At 46.3% G+C, this 14,790-nt stretch overlaps 1 protein-coding gene across 21 annotated transcripts in view; it reads left to right on the top strand.

Annotated features, from left to right (window-relative positions):
• bt (projectin protein bent) overlaps positions 1-14,790 on the top strand; it is a 157,986-nt gene that overhangs the window by 101,876 nt on the left and 41,320 nt on the right. For 19 of the 21 annotated variants that reach the window (XM_069334528.1, XM_069334530.1, XM_069334529.1 and 16 more), the window contains 17 exons: positions 3,288-3,468; positions 4,199-4,314; positions 4,806-4,989; positions 5,408-5,538; positions 5,699-5,870; positions 6,049-6,327; positions 6,974-7,143; positions 8,010-8,139; positions 8,395-8,697; positions 8,813-9,097; positions 9,357-9,959; positions 10,189-10,906; positions 11,345-11,511; positions 12,382-12,969; positions 13,118-13,699; positions 13,858-14,163; positions 14,477-14,612. In XM_069334528.1, coding sequence (XP_069190629.1) covers positions 3,288-3,468; positions 4,199-4,314; positions 4,806-4,989; positions 5,408-5,538; positions 5,699-5,870; positions 6,049-6,327; positions 6,974-7,143; positions 8,010-8,139; positions 8,395-8,697; positions 8,813-9,097; positions 9,357-9,959; positions 10,189-10,906; positions 11,345-11,511; positions 12,382-12,969; positions 13,118-13,699; positions 13,858-14,163; positions 14,477-14,612 — 5,051 coding nt within the window. The remainder of the gene's footprint in view (positions 1-3,287; positions 3,469-4,198; positions 4,315-4,805; positions 4,990-5,407; positions 5,539-5,698; positions 5,871-6,048; positions 6,328-6,973; positions 7,144-8,009; positions 8,140-8,394; positions 8,698-8,812; positions 9,098-9,356; positions 9,960-10,188; positions 10,907-11,344; positions 11,512-12,381; positions 12,970-13,117; positions 13,700-13,857; positions 14,164-14,476; positions 14,613-14,790) is intronic. The other 2 variants (XM_069334520.1, XM_069334515.1) reach the window with 1 other exon arrangement.

The raw sequence follows: 14,790 nt of genomic DNA, 5'->3' as shown, positions 1-14,790 counted from the left end.
AGGTGATAAATGAGGATGGATGAATGTGTTAGATATGTGTAAGAAGAATGGGGGATTGGGATTAGATGGGGATGGGATTAATGAGTGTTAGTTTGGAATAGGGCAGGATATGGGTAGGATTGTAGTGAAGGTGACGAGTCCTGTGTAATTATCGCGATGACTGTGTGTGTGTGTACTCACCTAGTTGTGTTTGCGGGGGTTGAGCTCTGGCTCTTTGTTCCCGCCTCTCAACAGGAGGTGGGATTGTCTACCTGTGTGTGTGTCTGTGTGTGTGTTTTAGTACTAAGGTTCAGAATCGAAATAAGAATTAATCAATTATATGAGAATGTCCAGGCGGCTTATGCTGCCAAGAACGTACTTAAATGTAACTGCTCTACTAGTTATATGAGTTACATAAATGTCACCCGTCCTAGGTTAGGTTAGATGTAAGAATCTCCGTGAACCTAACTAAATCTAACATTTTCAGGGAACAATAATATATATAAATATATATATATATATATATATATATATATATATATATATATATATATATATATATATATATATATATATATATATATATATATATATATATATATATATATATATGGGTCATTTGGTAGCTCATTTATTCATTTGAGTTAGAATTGTTACTGATATATTTAACAATTTTAACTTACTGTTTTGCTTCTTTTAAATTCAGAAGTAATTTGTTAGTTGTTGATTTATATAAAACATTAAATGTTTTTTGTTTTGTCCGAGGAGCGAAACGTTTCATAAGGAAAGGTTATGTAACGTTGCTCGCTACAGAAGTCAACTCGTCACGCTTTTACACAATATAACCCGGTGTTAATTTTCTCACACACTGCTTTAGTTCCTTCACAATGTGGATGTCTACACTACCTAGTTTCAGCGTCTACGGTGTATTACTTGTGAGTTGGAGCACGCCGCGGCTGAGGTGACTTAAAAAAGAGTCAAGACTTACTCTTGAGTAGGGGACAAACCATGGGTTGGGAAGCTGTGTAGTGGAGATGAGCACACAAGCATCTCACACAGTCCTGGAGGATGGCGGGCAAGATGCAGCATATATCAGTCCCGCCGCTGGTGATGCTGTGTCTTGGTGGGGCCAGCATGGGGGTGTCCTGTAGCGCGTATCTCGTAGATCCTCGCCCCGCCCTCCCCCTCCTGCACCCATCCACGCCGCCTCCTGCTGCTACCGATTTCCCTTGCATTTCGTCAAATATTATCAACAGTCACACTGTCACTATGGAGGCTTGTGTGGGCGTTGGGGATGGGTGGGCGCGGGGCGTCTTCGGTGGTGGGCGGTCGCTGCAACGTCGTCCACTGCTTCCATTGCCACCTTGTTACAGCGACCGCCGCCGTCATACCCCCCTCTCTGCCTCAGTAGACACTTCCACTAATATCTCAGCCAACTCCCACTGGTAATACCGGAAGAGTAAGCATGTTGGGTAGCCTGAAAGCACTGTTGTGAAACGATAGCGCGTTCATAAAAGTCGCAATGTTTGGGTTTTCCTTCACTTAGAATGGTCGAGACGGTGTCTTATATCACCCTGACATTGTCCTCGTGTGTTAAGACGGTGTCTTATATCACCCTGACAGTGTCCTCGTGTGTTAAGACGGTGTCTTATATCACCTTGACAGTGTCCTCGTGTGTTAAGACGACGTCTCATATCAGAAATTCGTTTGAAGAATGGTGATATAGAAAGGAATTCGTCTTAGAACCTAAACATCGTCTTCGTTTTGAACGTTGCCTATCATGGTTGTTGATGTAGAGTGTAAGAGCGTGCGGGAGACCAGGAGCTTGGTCCCGGCCAAACTTCTCTCTCTCGCCGCAATCAAAACTAAGTATTTCATCATAAATAAATCACTGGGATGACCAAACTACAATAAACTACAAAATGTAACAAGATCAACTTCCTCATTCATCATAAACTAAAGAAACACGTCTATAATCTCTGTGAAAATAAATAATATATTTTTTAAATCACCAATATGCATAAACAAAAGTTCTATAATTAAATTATGGTATGTATAATCTGGATGATAAAGTTTTGTATTATACTAGTCTTGCTGTACACACACTCGAGCCAGCTCATAGACTCAACTCTCATGCAGGTGGACACACTTGACACACCAGCACGCTGGGATAAGACCATACTCTCAGAGCACACACTTGAATCACACCATAAGACTCATGACTCAAGTCAGACGCTTCACATAGACACTCTATATTCAGGTGATAAGAGACTCAGCACTCACGAAGGCAGTTGAACCATGCTGTCTCACGAGACAACATCACGTAGACTGAGGAACTATGAGTACTGGCCGGGGTGTGAGTATGGTGGGTTAGTGTGTGAGGGGGTAAAGGGGAGAGCATGAGAATGTTGGAGGTGGGAGCATGAGGCCCTCACACCAGCTCACACAGTGTAGGGGGTCCTCCCCCCTCCTCATAAATATGTGTGGTCTTATGAGTAGTTCTCCTCACTGAGTCCAAAGGTCTGCCGGACGTAGGAGTTAACCTTAACCATTTGTAAACATTTTCTCAGCAAGAGACTTCGGGGACCCGTCGCCACCACTACTAAGCTCGATGGGTTGATTTAGGCTTTCTTATTGGTTATAATGTGCTGTGAGCGGATGTTACGCGTCACCAAGATGTTCTCAAGACGCTTGTGTTGTGGGTTGAGCGATGTCTTAGTGGCGGGTCTCCGATCTCTTGCCTGAGGATCTGTTCTGATGCACCCACACACAAGGTCGGCACAATATTTTGTCATATTTTGGGGCATTTTTGGTTTTGTTTATGTAATGTCTTATCCTTTTGGTTTCTATCTTTTCCCTCTATTACTAAGGTTTCTCTACACACACACACACTTTATATATATATATATATATATATATATATATATATATATATATATATATATATATACTGAATACTTTGATAGTACAACTAATTAAACTGTTTTTTAAAATCAATCATATTTCAGTGGTAAACATTTTTTACAGTTTTTTGGGGGGTTAGTGTAAGGTGACCGACTTTGGTGTGGGTGTTGTGAGGGGAAGCCTATATATAGCGGCATGCAGTTCTGGTAGTAATGCATGATTATCTCTCTTCCTCCCTCTCTCTCTCTCTGCCCTTTCCTCCTGTTCCTCCACCTGGCCTCCACCGTGCGTCTCCTCTTCTGGTGTGGTGATGGTGTCGGGAACTCTCCGCCGCTCTCCTGATGGGGTGGACGCCGGCGCGCGCTGCACCCCACTGCTGCCTCCCGACAATTGCTCCACGCCAGCCCTTGCTCTCTATCCTTGGACAGGAGGTGGTGACGAAGGACCAGCTGCGCGTCGACTCCTCCGGCAACAACACCAAGCTGCTCATCATGAAGGCGCAGAGGAAGATGTCTGGCAAGTACGTCCTCACCGCCACCAACGAGCACGGTGAAGACTCCGTCAAGATCGACATCACCATCCTTGGTAGGTTCCTCCGCAGGTCTACGACCACACCATCTTCCCACATTATATTGTCTTCACGAATTATATTTCTCCCTACTGTAAAAATATACATTGACTCTTGTGTTGTCTTATAGTATATGTGTCAGTTATATTCCCGCTGTCCAGCAGGGAGAAGATAAGTCAACCCTTCAAGTAAGTCAACCATTTCATATTTTCTCTCCGCACTTTTTTAATAAACAATTTTTCCTCATACAAAGTTTCCAAACTTACATTTTTTTGTACTGTTTCAATGTACATATATTATTCTATAATGCACTTTATAAACTTGAATGCTCCGTAATTATACTACTCTTCTATTAATATCAAAGGTTCTAGATTGTCAACCCTGCAGTGTTCAACACTATATTTTCTTGAGTAAACATTATTTAAGAGTACTGAAGAGCAAATAGTGAATCATTTATCGCTTGAGCCTTGAAAGGACTGTAGGTACCTATAACGTGTTTGATATGACTGTAGGTACCTATAGCGTGTTCGATATGACTGTAGGTACCTATAGCGTGTTTGATATGACTGTAGGTACCTATAGCGTGTTCGATATGACTGTAGGTACCTATAGCGTGTTTGATATGACTGTAGGTACCCATAGAATGTTCGATATGACTGTAGGTACCCATAGAATATTCGATATGACTGTAGGTACCTATAGAGTGTTCCCCTCCGTGTGCATATTGTGACTCTCCGCCGCCGGTAGGTCCCCCGAGCAAGCCCAAGGGCCCGCTGGAGGTGAGCGACGTCAAGGCCAACGGATGTAAGCTCAAGTGGGATAAGCCGGAAGATGACGGTGGCCTGCCCGTCGACCACTATGAGGTGAGCAGTGTTGGCTCTCACCTTCCTCACTCTTACCTTGATCGCTCTCACCTAGTCTAGACTTACCTTGATCGCTCTCACCTAGTCTAGACTTACCTTGATCGCTCTCACCTAGTCTAGACTTACCTTGATCGCTCTCACCTAGTCTAGACTTACCTTGATCGCTCTCACCTAGTCTAGACTTACCTAAGCCGATCTCATCTAGTTTTGACTTACCTAGGCCGGTCTTACCTTGCCCAGATTTATATTGTCTGGTCTCACCATGCGTAGGCTTACCATGTCGAGACTTACCTTGCCTAGCCACACCATTCCAGGTCTTTTATGCTAAGTTATATAATTAGAAATACCATGTGTACCAAGGTTATATTAATTGTTCAATCCTAGAATTGGGATAATTTGATGACCTTCATATATAACTAGAAGAGCGTAGCAGCGAGTAGTTTTCGTCATGTAGGGAAGGGCACGTCTGAGACCCGGATGTTCCTCCTCAGATTGAGAAGCTGGACCCGATCACCGGTCAGTGGATGCCGTGTGGAGAGTCCAAGACCCCGGAGTTCGACGTCACAGGGCTGCAGGAGGGCAAGAAGTACAAGTTCCGCGTCAAGGCCGTCAACCCCGAGGGAGAGTCTGAACCGCTCGAGGCCGACAAGGCCATCATCGCCAAGAACCCCTTCGGTGAGTTCGTCAGGAGCGTCGGATGGCACCGACGAAAATGACAGTGACCTGTGTTCACTGCTGACGTATTTATGGGTTGTAGCAGACAATATCTAATATATTCCCTGTATCTCATCCACCTTCACTAATTCCCCACTTGTACTATCATCTCCCCACTCACACTACCTTTCCTCTTTCCCCCCACTCCTTTCACTCATTTCTGTCATACCCTCTCAGTCTCTCACACATTTTCCCTCTGTCTCTCGCTCATTCTCTCCTCTCTCACACATTTTCCCCTCTGTCTCTCACTCATTCTCTCCTCTCTCACACATTCCCCCTCAGTCTCTCACTCATTATCCCTTTCATTTTATGCACTTTTCCGTAACCCAGACCTGAAATGATGCAACATTGTGACGGGGAGGTCTCTGGTTCTCCACAGACCCGCCCAGCAAGCCCGGCAAACCCAAGGCTACCAACTGGGACCGGGACTTCGTGGAGTTGGAGTGGGCCAAGCCTAAGGACGACGGTGGGGCCGAGATCACCAAATACATCGTCGAGAAGCGGGACGTGGTACGTGGGAAGCCTCCGGGCGGAAATACACACACACACAGACACACACATATAATTTTACACAATAATACAAATGGTTTTGGTTGAAGCACTGAGTACACAGCATTGCCTCCGTAACATGGAGCAGCAGCAGCAGCTGACTATATGACCTCCCCCGCAGACTGGTCGTGGGTGGACGCCCTGCGGCAGCGGACCTGGGAACCGCACCTCTATCCGCATCACTGACGTCGAACCTGACCACGAGTACCTCTTCCGGGTCGTCGCCGAGAACAAGGCGGGACCCTCCGAGCCCTCTGACGCCTCCGACTCGGTCATCTGCAAGCCCAGATTCCGTAAGTCATCGTCGTGGCGATAACATTAGTCATCACTCTAGTGTTGATTCTGGTAGTCATCACGGATTTGTTTAATTGTTGCGTGTGTTAATGATTATTCTCCGTTTGATATAAAATCTATCTTTGTTATCTTTGTTATCTCTCTCTCTCTCTCTCTTACATTGATGTGTATCAACAGTGGCACCGCGCATTGACCGCAAGAGTGTGGGGCGCAAAACCATCCGGTCTGGCATCACCTTCAAGAACGAGTCCAAGGTGGAGGGTGAACCCGACCCCAAGGTGACCTGGAGCCTCCAGGGCGCACCCATCAAGAACGAGCGGGTGACCATCACCAGCGAGGACCACCTCACCACCATCGTCATCAGGAAGGCCAAGCGCTCCGACACCGGCGTCTACAAGATCTTCGCCAAGAACGACTCCGGCACGGATGAGGCCGAGCTGGATCTTATCGTGATTGGTGAGCGTCACTTGTGTTTAGCTGTGTGTCTGTGTGTGTCGTAAGTTTTTGTGTTAAGCTGTGTGTCGTAAATGTTTGTGTTTAGCTGTGTGTCGTAAGTGTTTGTGTTAAGCTGTGTGTCGTGTTTATGGTAAGCTGTGTGTCGTAAGTGTTTGTGTTAAGCTGTGTGTCGTAAGTGTTTGTGTTAAGCTGTGCATCTGTCACTGAAGTGTGTGTTAAGTTGTGTATCTCTGTATCATAAGTGTCTGTATTAAGCTCTGTATCTGTTGTTGGCTTGTTTTACCTGTCCGTCCACTGTATTTAAGTACTGACCTGCCTATCTTCAGGGGCTGAGCAACATTTTATATTCATTCATGTTGATGGATCAACAAACTGTCACGGACTTTTCAGCCTCTGTCTGTCATTCAGTTGAAGCGCTGAGCACATCAAACGATAGGATCTAGGGGTCCGAACCTCACTCTTCTCCTCTTCCCCCACTTTCCATGTACTGCGTAACGTGGTGGAGGTGGGGGTCCCTTGATTGTTTCAAACGTGGGTTGGACATATATATGAGTGGGATTGTGGGATTGTAAATAGGAGCTGCCTCGTAAGGGCCAATAGGCCTTGTACAGTTACCTTTATTCTTATGTTCTTATGTTCTTACCAGGCAAGCCGGGCAAGCCCAAGGGTCCGCTCAAGGTGTCTGACGTGACGGCCGAGTCTGCCAAGCTCAAGTGGGAGCCTCCGGAGGACGACGGTGGAGAGCCCATCGACCACTACGTCGTGGAGCGCATGGACACGGAGACCGGCCGCTGGGTGCCTGTGAAGGAGACCAAGGTAAGGGCATGGTGCTCTTCTTCTTCGCCTTCCTCACCTAACACGTTGTCACATCATTTTTTTCTTCCAATGTACTAAGTGTTATTTCCTGAGTGGTTATGCCTCCAGAGTATAGTAGTAGTAGGCGTCCATCAGCCATAGGAGACTATGGCGTTGCGCTCTGGTTGTCGGTCTGGAGTGGCCTCTGTATAGAACATTAGATATTATTCTCCTCACACTGTGCTTTGAACTTAACCTAAGACAGGTTACTTAAGGAAGATGTCTTCCATGAGCTGTCTTAGGCAAAAGTCAAAGCTAGATTTGAGAGGGGGTATAATACCCATTTTTTTTTTACTTTTGAAAAGAAAAGTAAATGAGGCTACTGGCTACCTGCCTCCACCCTCCTCACTCCCACCGGGTGCTTCTACAATATTACTTTAAAAAAATTATATTTATAGTTTGTTTCTCTAACTTCTGTTGCTCTCAGTTCGATTGTCAGACATTTATTCACTATTGTGCACTTTTCACTGGGGTATTGCTTGTTTAACCCTCACAAATTGCAAGAAAACACTGGAGCACGCACACGCACACTCACACTCACACGGACACACACACACACTCTCACAGTCTAGGTCACTGGGAAAAGGAGTCGCTGCCTCCAGCTACAGGTATCATCACCGCGTATTCCTTGAAGATGCGCCAATAGAGATTTAGTCGTTCATATCAGGTTCCTCAGCTCGAAGAGTGGCAAATATAATTAATTCCTTGTACATAAAACCCTGGGAATATTTGTCATGGTTCTTATTGCAATATGAAGGTGTGAAGGTGCACCAGAGAAGCCTAATGAGAGGGAACCTCACGCTTAATGATCTCTCTCTCCTTCCTAGACCCCCGAGGCTGAGGTGCCAGGACTGACGGAGGGTAAGGACTACCACTTCCGCGTGAGGGCCGTTAACTCTGAGGGCGAGTCAGAGCCGCTGGAGACTGACACTGCTACTAGGGCGAAGAACCCCTATGGTAAGTGCTGCTTCTGGTGGCTTCACGGTGTTTGTATTTGTGTGAGTTGATATCTTCTTCCTTCGTGGAGGATCATACTTCTTTCATATAGATCCCTGCATGTTCTACTCTCGTGTCCGCATCTTCAACATCTATTGATCACTTTGGGTTGAACTGTGCATCGAAGTGGCTATATGGCAACGTTAGCTTGATAATTACTACATTCTTCCTTATATTTACATGAGAAGCTCACTGGCTTGAGTCTCGCTGTTGCAGACCCACCCAGCAAGCCTGGCAAGCCCGAGGTGAAGGACTTCGACCGTACCTGGTGCGAACTGAAGTGGAAGGCTCCTGAGAGCGACGGTGGCGCCCCCATCTCCCATTATGTCATCGAGCGTAAGGACAAGTACGCCGCTAAGTGGGTCAAGCATTGTGACACCAAGAGCGACAAGCCTGAGTTCAAGGTCAATGACCTTACTGAAGGCGAGACTTATCAGTTCCGCGTCAAGGCCGTCAACAAAGCTGGCCAGAGCAAGCCTTCTGATGCTTCAGACAACTTCACCGCGAAGGCCAAGTTCTGTAAGTAGAGAGCTTGTGTTTCCATCAACTCTTATTGTGTACAGTATTTGTGTTTATTTACCTAGTTATATATACGCATGCACTACAGTAGCACTAATGACTGTATTGGCTACAGTGGCTCCTGTGATCGACCGCACCAACCTGGAAAACATCACCGTCCGTGCTGGTCAAATGATCAAGTTTGACTGCAACGTGACTGGCGAGCCGATACCCAAGAAGACGTGGTTCATCAACAAGGCGCGACAGGACAACGACCAGCCGGGCATCAAGATCGACGAGGAGGACCACCGCACTAAGATTGTCATTGCCAGCTGCACGCGCGCCCACAACGGCACCTTCGTCATCAAGGCCGACAACACGGCCGGCCACGATGAGGTCACCATCGAGGTAATCGTGCTCGGTAAGTCTCTCTCTCTCTCTCCCCGGGCACAGTACTGGATTATGGCTGTTTTGTATAGCAATTTGAAGCAATCTAGGACTGGAATGATCAAATTCTTCTGTGCTGCCTGACTTATCGAATTGTTTAAAATATTACCATATTAGCCAACGTTAGCATAAACCAATGACTTGTTTTAGCGTTAATTTTAATTTACTTTATCAATTTTCCAAATACTAGTTAAAGTTGGTGGAGTATTACGGCTTGCAATATTTTTTTACAGATAAGCCCGGAAAACCAGAGGGTCCACTAAAAGTGTCAGACATCCACAAAGAGGGCTGCACTCTGAAGTGGAAGGAACCCCTTGACGATGGCGGAGCGCCCATCGAGCAGTACATCGTGGAGAAGATGGACACCGAGACTGGTCGGTGGGTACCGGTAGGCAGGTCCCGAGAACCAACAATGGCTGTGGAGAATTTGGAGCCCATGCATGAGTACAAATTCCGTGTCTCGGCCATTAATAGCGAAGGCGAGTCTGAACCTCTGGAGGGCCTTGATACCATCGTGGCCAAGAACCCCTTCGACCCGCCCGATCCACCAGGCAAGCCTGAGGCCACTGACTGGGACAAAGACTTTGTAGAACTGAAGTGGACCAAGCCCGCGAAGGACAATGGGGCACCCATCACTGGCTACATCATTGAGAAGCGTGACGAACTCACTGGCAAGTGGGTCAAGGCTGCGGAGGTGAAGGGCGACACGCCTAAAGGTCGAGTCAATGACCTCGACGAGGGAGAGACTTACGAGTTCCGAGTCCGGGCGGTGAATGAGGCCGGTCCGTCTGACCCATCAGAAGCCAGCCTTCCTATTACCTGCAAGCCCAGGAAATGTAAGTTTGTTATTTTTATTACATTTCAGTTGCTATTTTTGTTTGCACAGATGTTTAAATTAGCACTTCCCCAGCAAGCACTGACAAGGTATCACTGTCATGAACACAGCTGACCTTACCTACATGGGGACAAGAGCTCCCGTGTAGGTAAGGTTACACATAAACAAATAAAATGTTTCCCTTCATTGTTTCTCTTCATTTAAGTTTTTAATTGATTGTTTTCTTTTAGTGGCGCCCAAGATCGACCGCCGCAACCTTCGGGATCTGACGGTACGCGAGGGAGAGCCCATTCTCCTGGACGTGAAGGTGATTGGTGAGCCTCCGCCAGAAGTCGAGTGGTTCCATGGCAAGAAGCCCATCAAGGAGACCAAAGACTTACGTGTTGAAAATGTGCCGTACAACACCAAGTACATTAACGACGAGCCTCTCCGCAAGCACTCAGGTGTCTACAAGATCGTGGCCACGAACCAGCATGGCCGTGATGAAGCAGAGATCACCATCACTGTCATCTCCAAGCCCGGCAAGCCAGAGGGACCAATTGAAGTGAAAGACGTCCACAAGGAGGGATGTAAGCTCAAATGGAAGCCGCCAAAGGACGATGGCGGTTCTCCCGTCGAAGGCTACGTGGTGGAGAAGTTCGACCCCGACATGGGCCTATGGCTACCAGTAGGCAAGACTTCCACACCTGACATGGAGGTGACGGATCTAACTCCTGGCCACGAGTACGAGTTCCGGGTAAAGGCTGTGAACAAGGAGGGCGAGTCGGAGCCTCTGGTGACCCTCTCACCCATCCTGGCGAAGGATCCCTTCACCGTGCCCGGCAAGCCAGGTGCTCCAGAAGCCACCGACTGGGACTCCAACCATATTGACCTCAAGTGGTCCATGCCCCTGGAAGATGGTGGTGCCGCCATCTCTCACTACATCATTGAGAAGAGAGACAAATACACGTAAGTTCTCGTTATGAAGCTCATATAATTGTTAATGACTACACAAACATTAGTTATGCACGGCATAAGTTAACTTTATTTATTTATTTATTTATTTATTTATTTATTTATTTATTTATTTATGTATTTATTTATTTATTTATATACAAGAGTGTACATTGGGTTTGTGAGAATACATAGCATGGTAATTTACAATCTTGTAAAGCCACTAATACCCACAGCATTTCGGGCAGAACTCATAAGCCTTCTTATACCAATTCATGTTTAAGTATACATTTATAAATTTCTCCATACTCCACATTAACAAATGAGTATGAGTTAAGCAATACTAAAAGAAATGAATATATATAGTACAGTATAATAGTTACTCCTTATAGAAGGGTATTGAAATGAGTCCAGAGGTTCATCAGTAACTTCAAGTGATCCATTCTCCGCCAGGAACCTGTGGGAGAAGGCGTGTGAGACGCCGACGCCGGAGTGCAAGGGCACCGCCACCAACCTCATCGAGGGAATGGAGTACCAGTTCCGCATCACCGCCGTTAACCGTGCAGGAGCTGGAGAACCCAGCGACCCCAGCAAGACTATCATCGCCAAGCCCAGATTCTGTAAGTCTTGCAGTTGGGCCCCATTTTGTGTAGATTTTAGAAATCTCTTCCATTTCATCAGTCGTTCTGAGCTACGTGTGTCTTCTCCTCTTAGCGTCGCTCTGATAACACAAGTTGCTTGGTTGGGGAGTTTTTTTTTCTACCACAAACGTGGCCACACATTTACAATGCTAACCATCATATATACATTTTCTTCTGTCCTCCATGGACGGGGTTAGAGATGTGTTAAACATATAGTTCAAGGGTTTATTGAACAATCAACCACAGAAGGTGATTCGGTGCTTTTAAAATGCTAAGCTAAGGTTGGGGAGGTTGGGGAGTGTGATGGGGGTGGGTATGTGACACCTTGAGGTAAGTGTCAATCAACGTATGATTCTTCAGGGAAAGCCAAGTTATGGAATATATTTATGTTGATGGTCAGGAAGATATATCAGCGAATAAGGAGACAAAGCAGTACAAACAGGTAAATATTCGGACAAGAAAATTGTATAGACATAACATAATTCTTAAACGAATAGGTGAATATAAATATTTAAATTAAGTTATTTACAGTAATGTGTATATAATATAAACTCAACGAGAGATAGATATATGGAATACACCAGTATAAAAAAATATATATAGGAACACTTACGGGCTCACGATACACGGACATGGGTGCTATATGGTCATTTCGTTCTGAGTAGCTAATTTTAAAACAACATATATGAACACACCATTATAAAAAAGAGAAATATATAGGAACACACCAGTATGAAAAAGACAAAAATATATAAGAACACACCAGTATAAAAAAGACAGAACTATATAGGAACACATAAGTTAAAAAAGAGAGAGAGAAAGAGATGAAGATGCTTTATGTCTCAACAGTGCCGCCAAAGATCGACCGCAAGAACCTGCGTGACGTCACCATCTCCGCGGGCTCCATGCTCAAGTACGACTGCGACATTTCTGGCGAACCTCCTCCAACTGCGTCCTGGACGTACGAAGGCCGTAAGCTGGAGGCCAGCAGGCATGTCACCATCGCAAATATCGACTACAACTCTAAACTGGTGATCCGCGATACCGTGCGTGCGGACTCTGGCGAGTACGTCATTACCGCCACCAACAGCTCCGGCAAGGACCAGGTTACCGTCAGGGTGACAGTCACGGACAAGCCCAGCCCACCGGAGGGACCCATCAAGGTGTCGGACGTCCGCGGGACAGGTTGCAAGCTCAAGTGGAAGCGCCCCAAGGACGACGGTGGCACTCCCATCGAGTACTACCAGGTGGAAAAGCTGGACCCCAACACAGGGTTGTGGGTGCCAGCAGGTCGGTCGGCCGGGCCGGAGCCTTCAGTGGAGCTGAACAACCTCAGCCCAGGCACCGAGTACCAGTTCCGTGTGAGAGCCGTCAATGCTGAGGGCGAGTCAGATCCTCTCAACGCCGAGGAATCTGTTCTTGCCAAGGATCCTTATGGTATGTTGTGGTATTTATATTTATGCAAAAAAATATTTTCTTACACATTCTTAATTTATTGCAATATTTTATATTAATGAATTTATTTCATAATTTACTTAGACAAACTTTTGCTTTAGTCAATGCACGATTTATTTTTCTGCCACAGAGGAACCAGGCAAACCCGAGAACTTGAAGGTTGCTGACTACGACCAAAACAAAGTGGACCTCAAGTGGGAGCCTCCCAAGAGCGACGGTGGCGCTCCCATCCAGAAGTACATCGTGGAGAAGAAAGACAAGTACGGAGGGTGGGACAAGGCATGTGAGGTGCCGGCCAACAAGACCAGTTGCTCTGTACCGGACCTGATCGAAGGAGAGACGTACGAATTCCGTGTTCGCGCCGTCAATCCAGCTGGCCCAGGCCTCCCGTCTGATGCCACACATCCTGTCACTGTCAAGCCAAAGAACATGCCTCCTAAGATCGACCGCACCAACTTGATTCCCGTCAGGGTCAAGGCCGGCCAGAGCTTTGTCTTTGATGTCAACGTCTCCGGCGAGCCTGTGCCAGAGAAGAAGTGGTTGCTGAATAAGAAGGACATCAAGCCTAGTTCCGTGACCAACATCAGGTACAATGACTACAACACAAAGCTCCGCGTCACGGGTGCCACCAGGGAGCAGAGCGGCACCTACACCATTGTGGCAGAGAATGCCAATGGCAAGGACTCTGCTGATGTCGAGGTCATTGTGCTCGGTGAGTTGCACTGCATTATTAATTGGCTGATTTGTTGCATTATAATATTGCTTCATAACATGTCAGATGCAGTCTTTTATTATTTCCGGCAATGATAACACATGAGATACGCATGACTTAAGAAAACTGAATTCTTATGACAAATCTTTCTTCCATAGATAAGCCTGGCACTCCACAGGGCCCACTGAAGGTCTCTGAAGTATACGCCGAGGGCTGTAAACTAGACTGGAAGCCTCCTGCCGACGACGGGGGCTGTCCCATTGACCACTACGTCGTGGAGCAGCTCGACGAAGCCACCGGCCGGTGGGTCCCAGCAGGCGAGACCGCTGGCAAGGAGACCACCTTTGACGTAGAGGGCCTCACCCCAGGTCACAAGTACAAGTTCCGCGTCAAGGCTGTCAATCGCTTGGGTACTTCCGATCCTCTGGTTACTCAGCAGGCAATCGAGGCCAAGAATCCATTCGGTGAGTATTGAAGTCTTCCACCTCGTCATGATTATTTTTAATATGGTTTCACACCACATATTTCAACCATCAGGGAAACTATTTATAATAATGAGGTAATAACTGTTATTAACTGTCCTTATATGCATTAATAAATCAGCAAATTTAACATATAAATTTAAACTCCATACCAATATGTGTATGTAAATTCATCTGTATGGAGAATTAACATATGAAAGCAAATCATAATTTCAGTCATTGGTGTAGTCAACACCTGAATATACAAGTGTTGACGAATACAGCCTCTGAGCCTAATCTCACTCTCCTCCGGCAGATCCTCCAAGCTCGCCGAAGGACGTCAACATCGCCGACTTCGACTGCGACTTCGTTGATCTTGAATGGAAGAAGCCCGAGACGGACGGCGGCGCACCCATCACTGGTTATATCATTGAGAAGAGAGACAGATACAAGTGAGTGGTTCTTCTCAACACTTAAACAGTTCCGATATAAGTGTAGACATATACTTAACAGTTAAAGAGGTCTGATATAGAGAACAAACAATATCGATAGCTGACAAGGATGAACAATTCAATAAGTCAGTGTGACAATGACCTGTGGAGTCAGTCATGCAGACAAGCCTGTTTATTA

Source organism: Procambarus clarkii, chromosome 31 (assembly GCF_040958095.1).
Source record: "Procambarus clarkii isolate CNS0578487 chromosome 31, FALCON_Pclarkii_2.0, whole genome shotgun sequence".
Classification (NCBI taxonomy): Eukaryota; Metazoa; Arthropoda; class Malacostraca; order Decapoda; family Cambaridae; genus Procambarus; species Procambarus clarkii.
The sequence above is the reverse complement of the archived record's forward strand: the minus strand, read 5'-3'. Positions and strand labels throughout refer to the sequence as shown.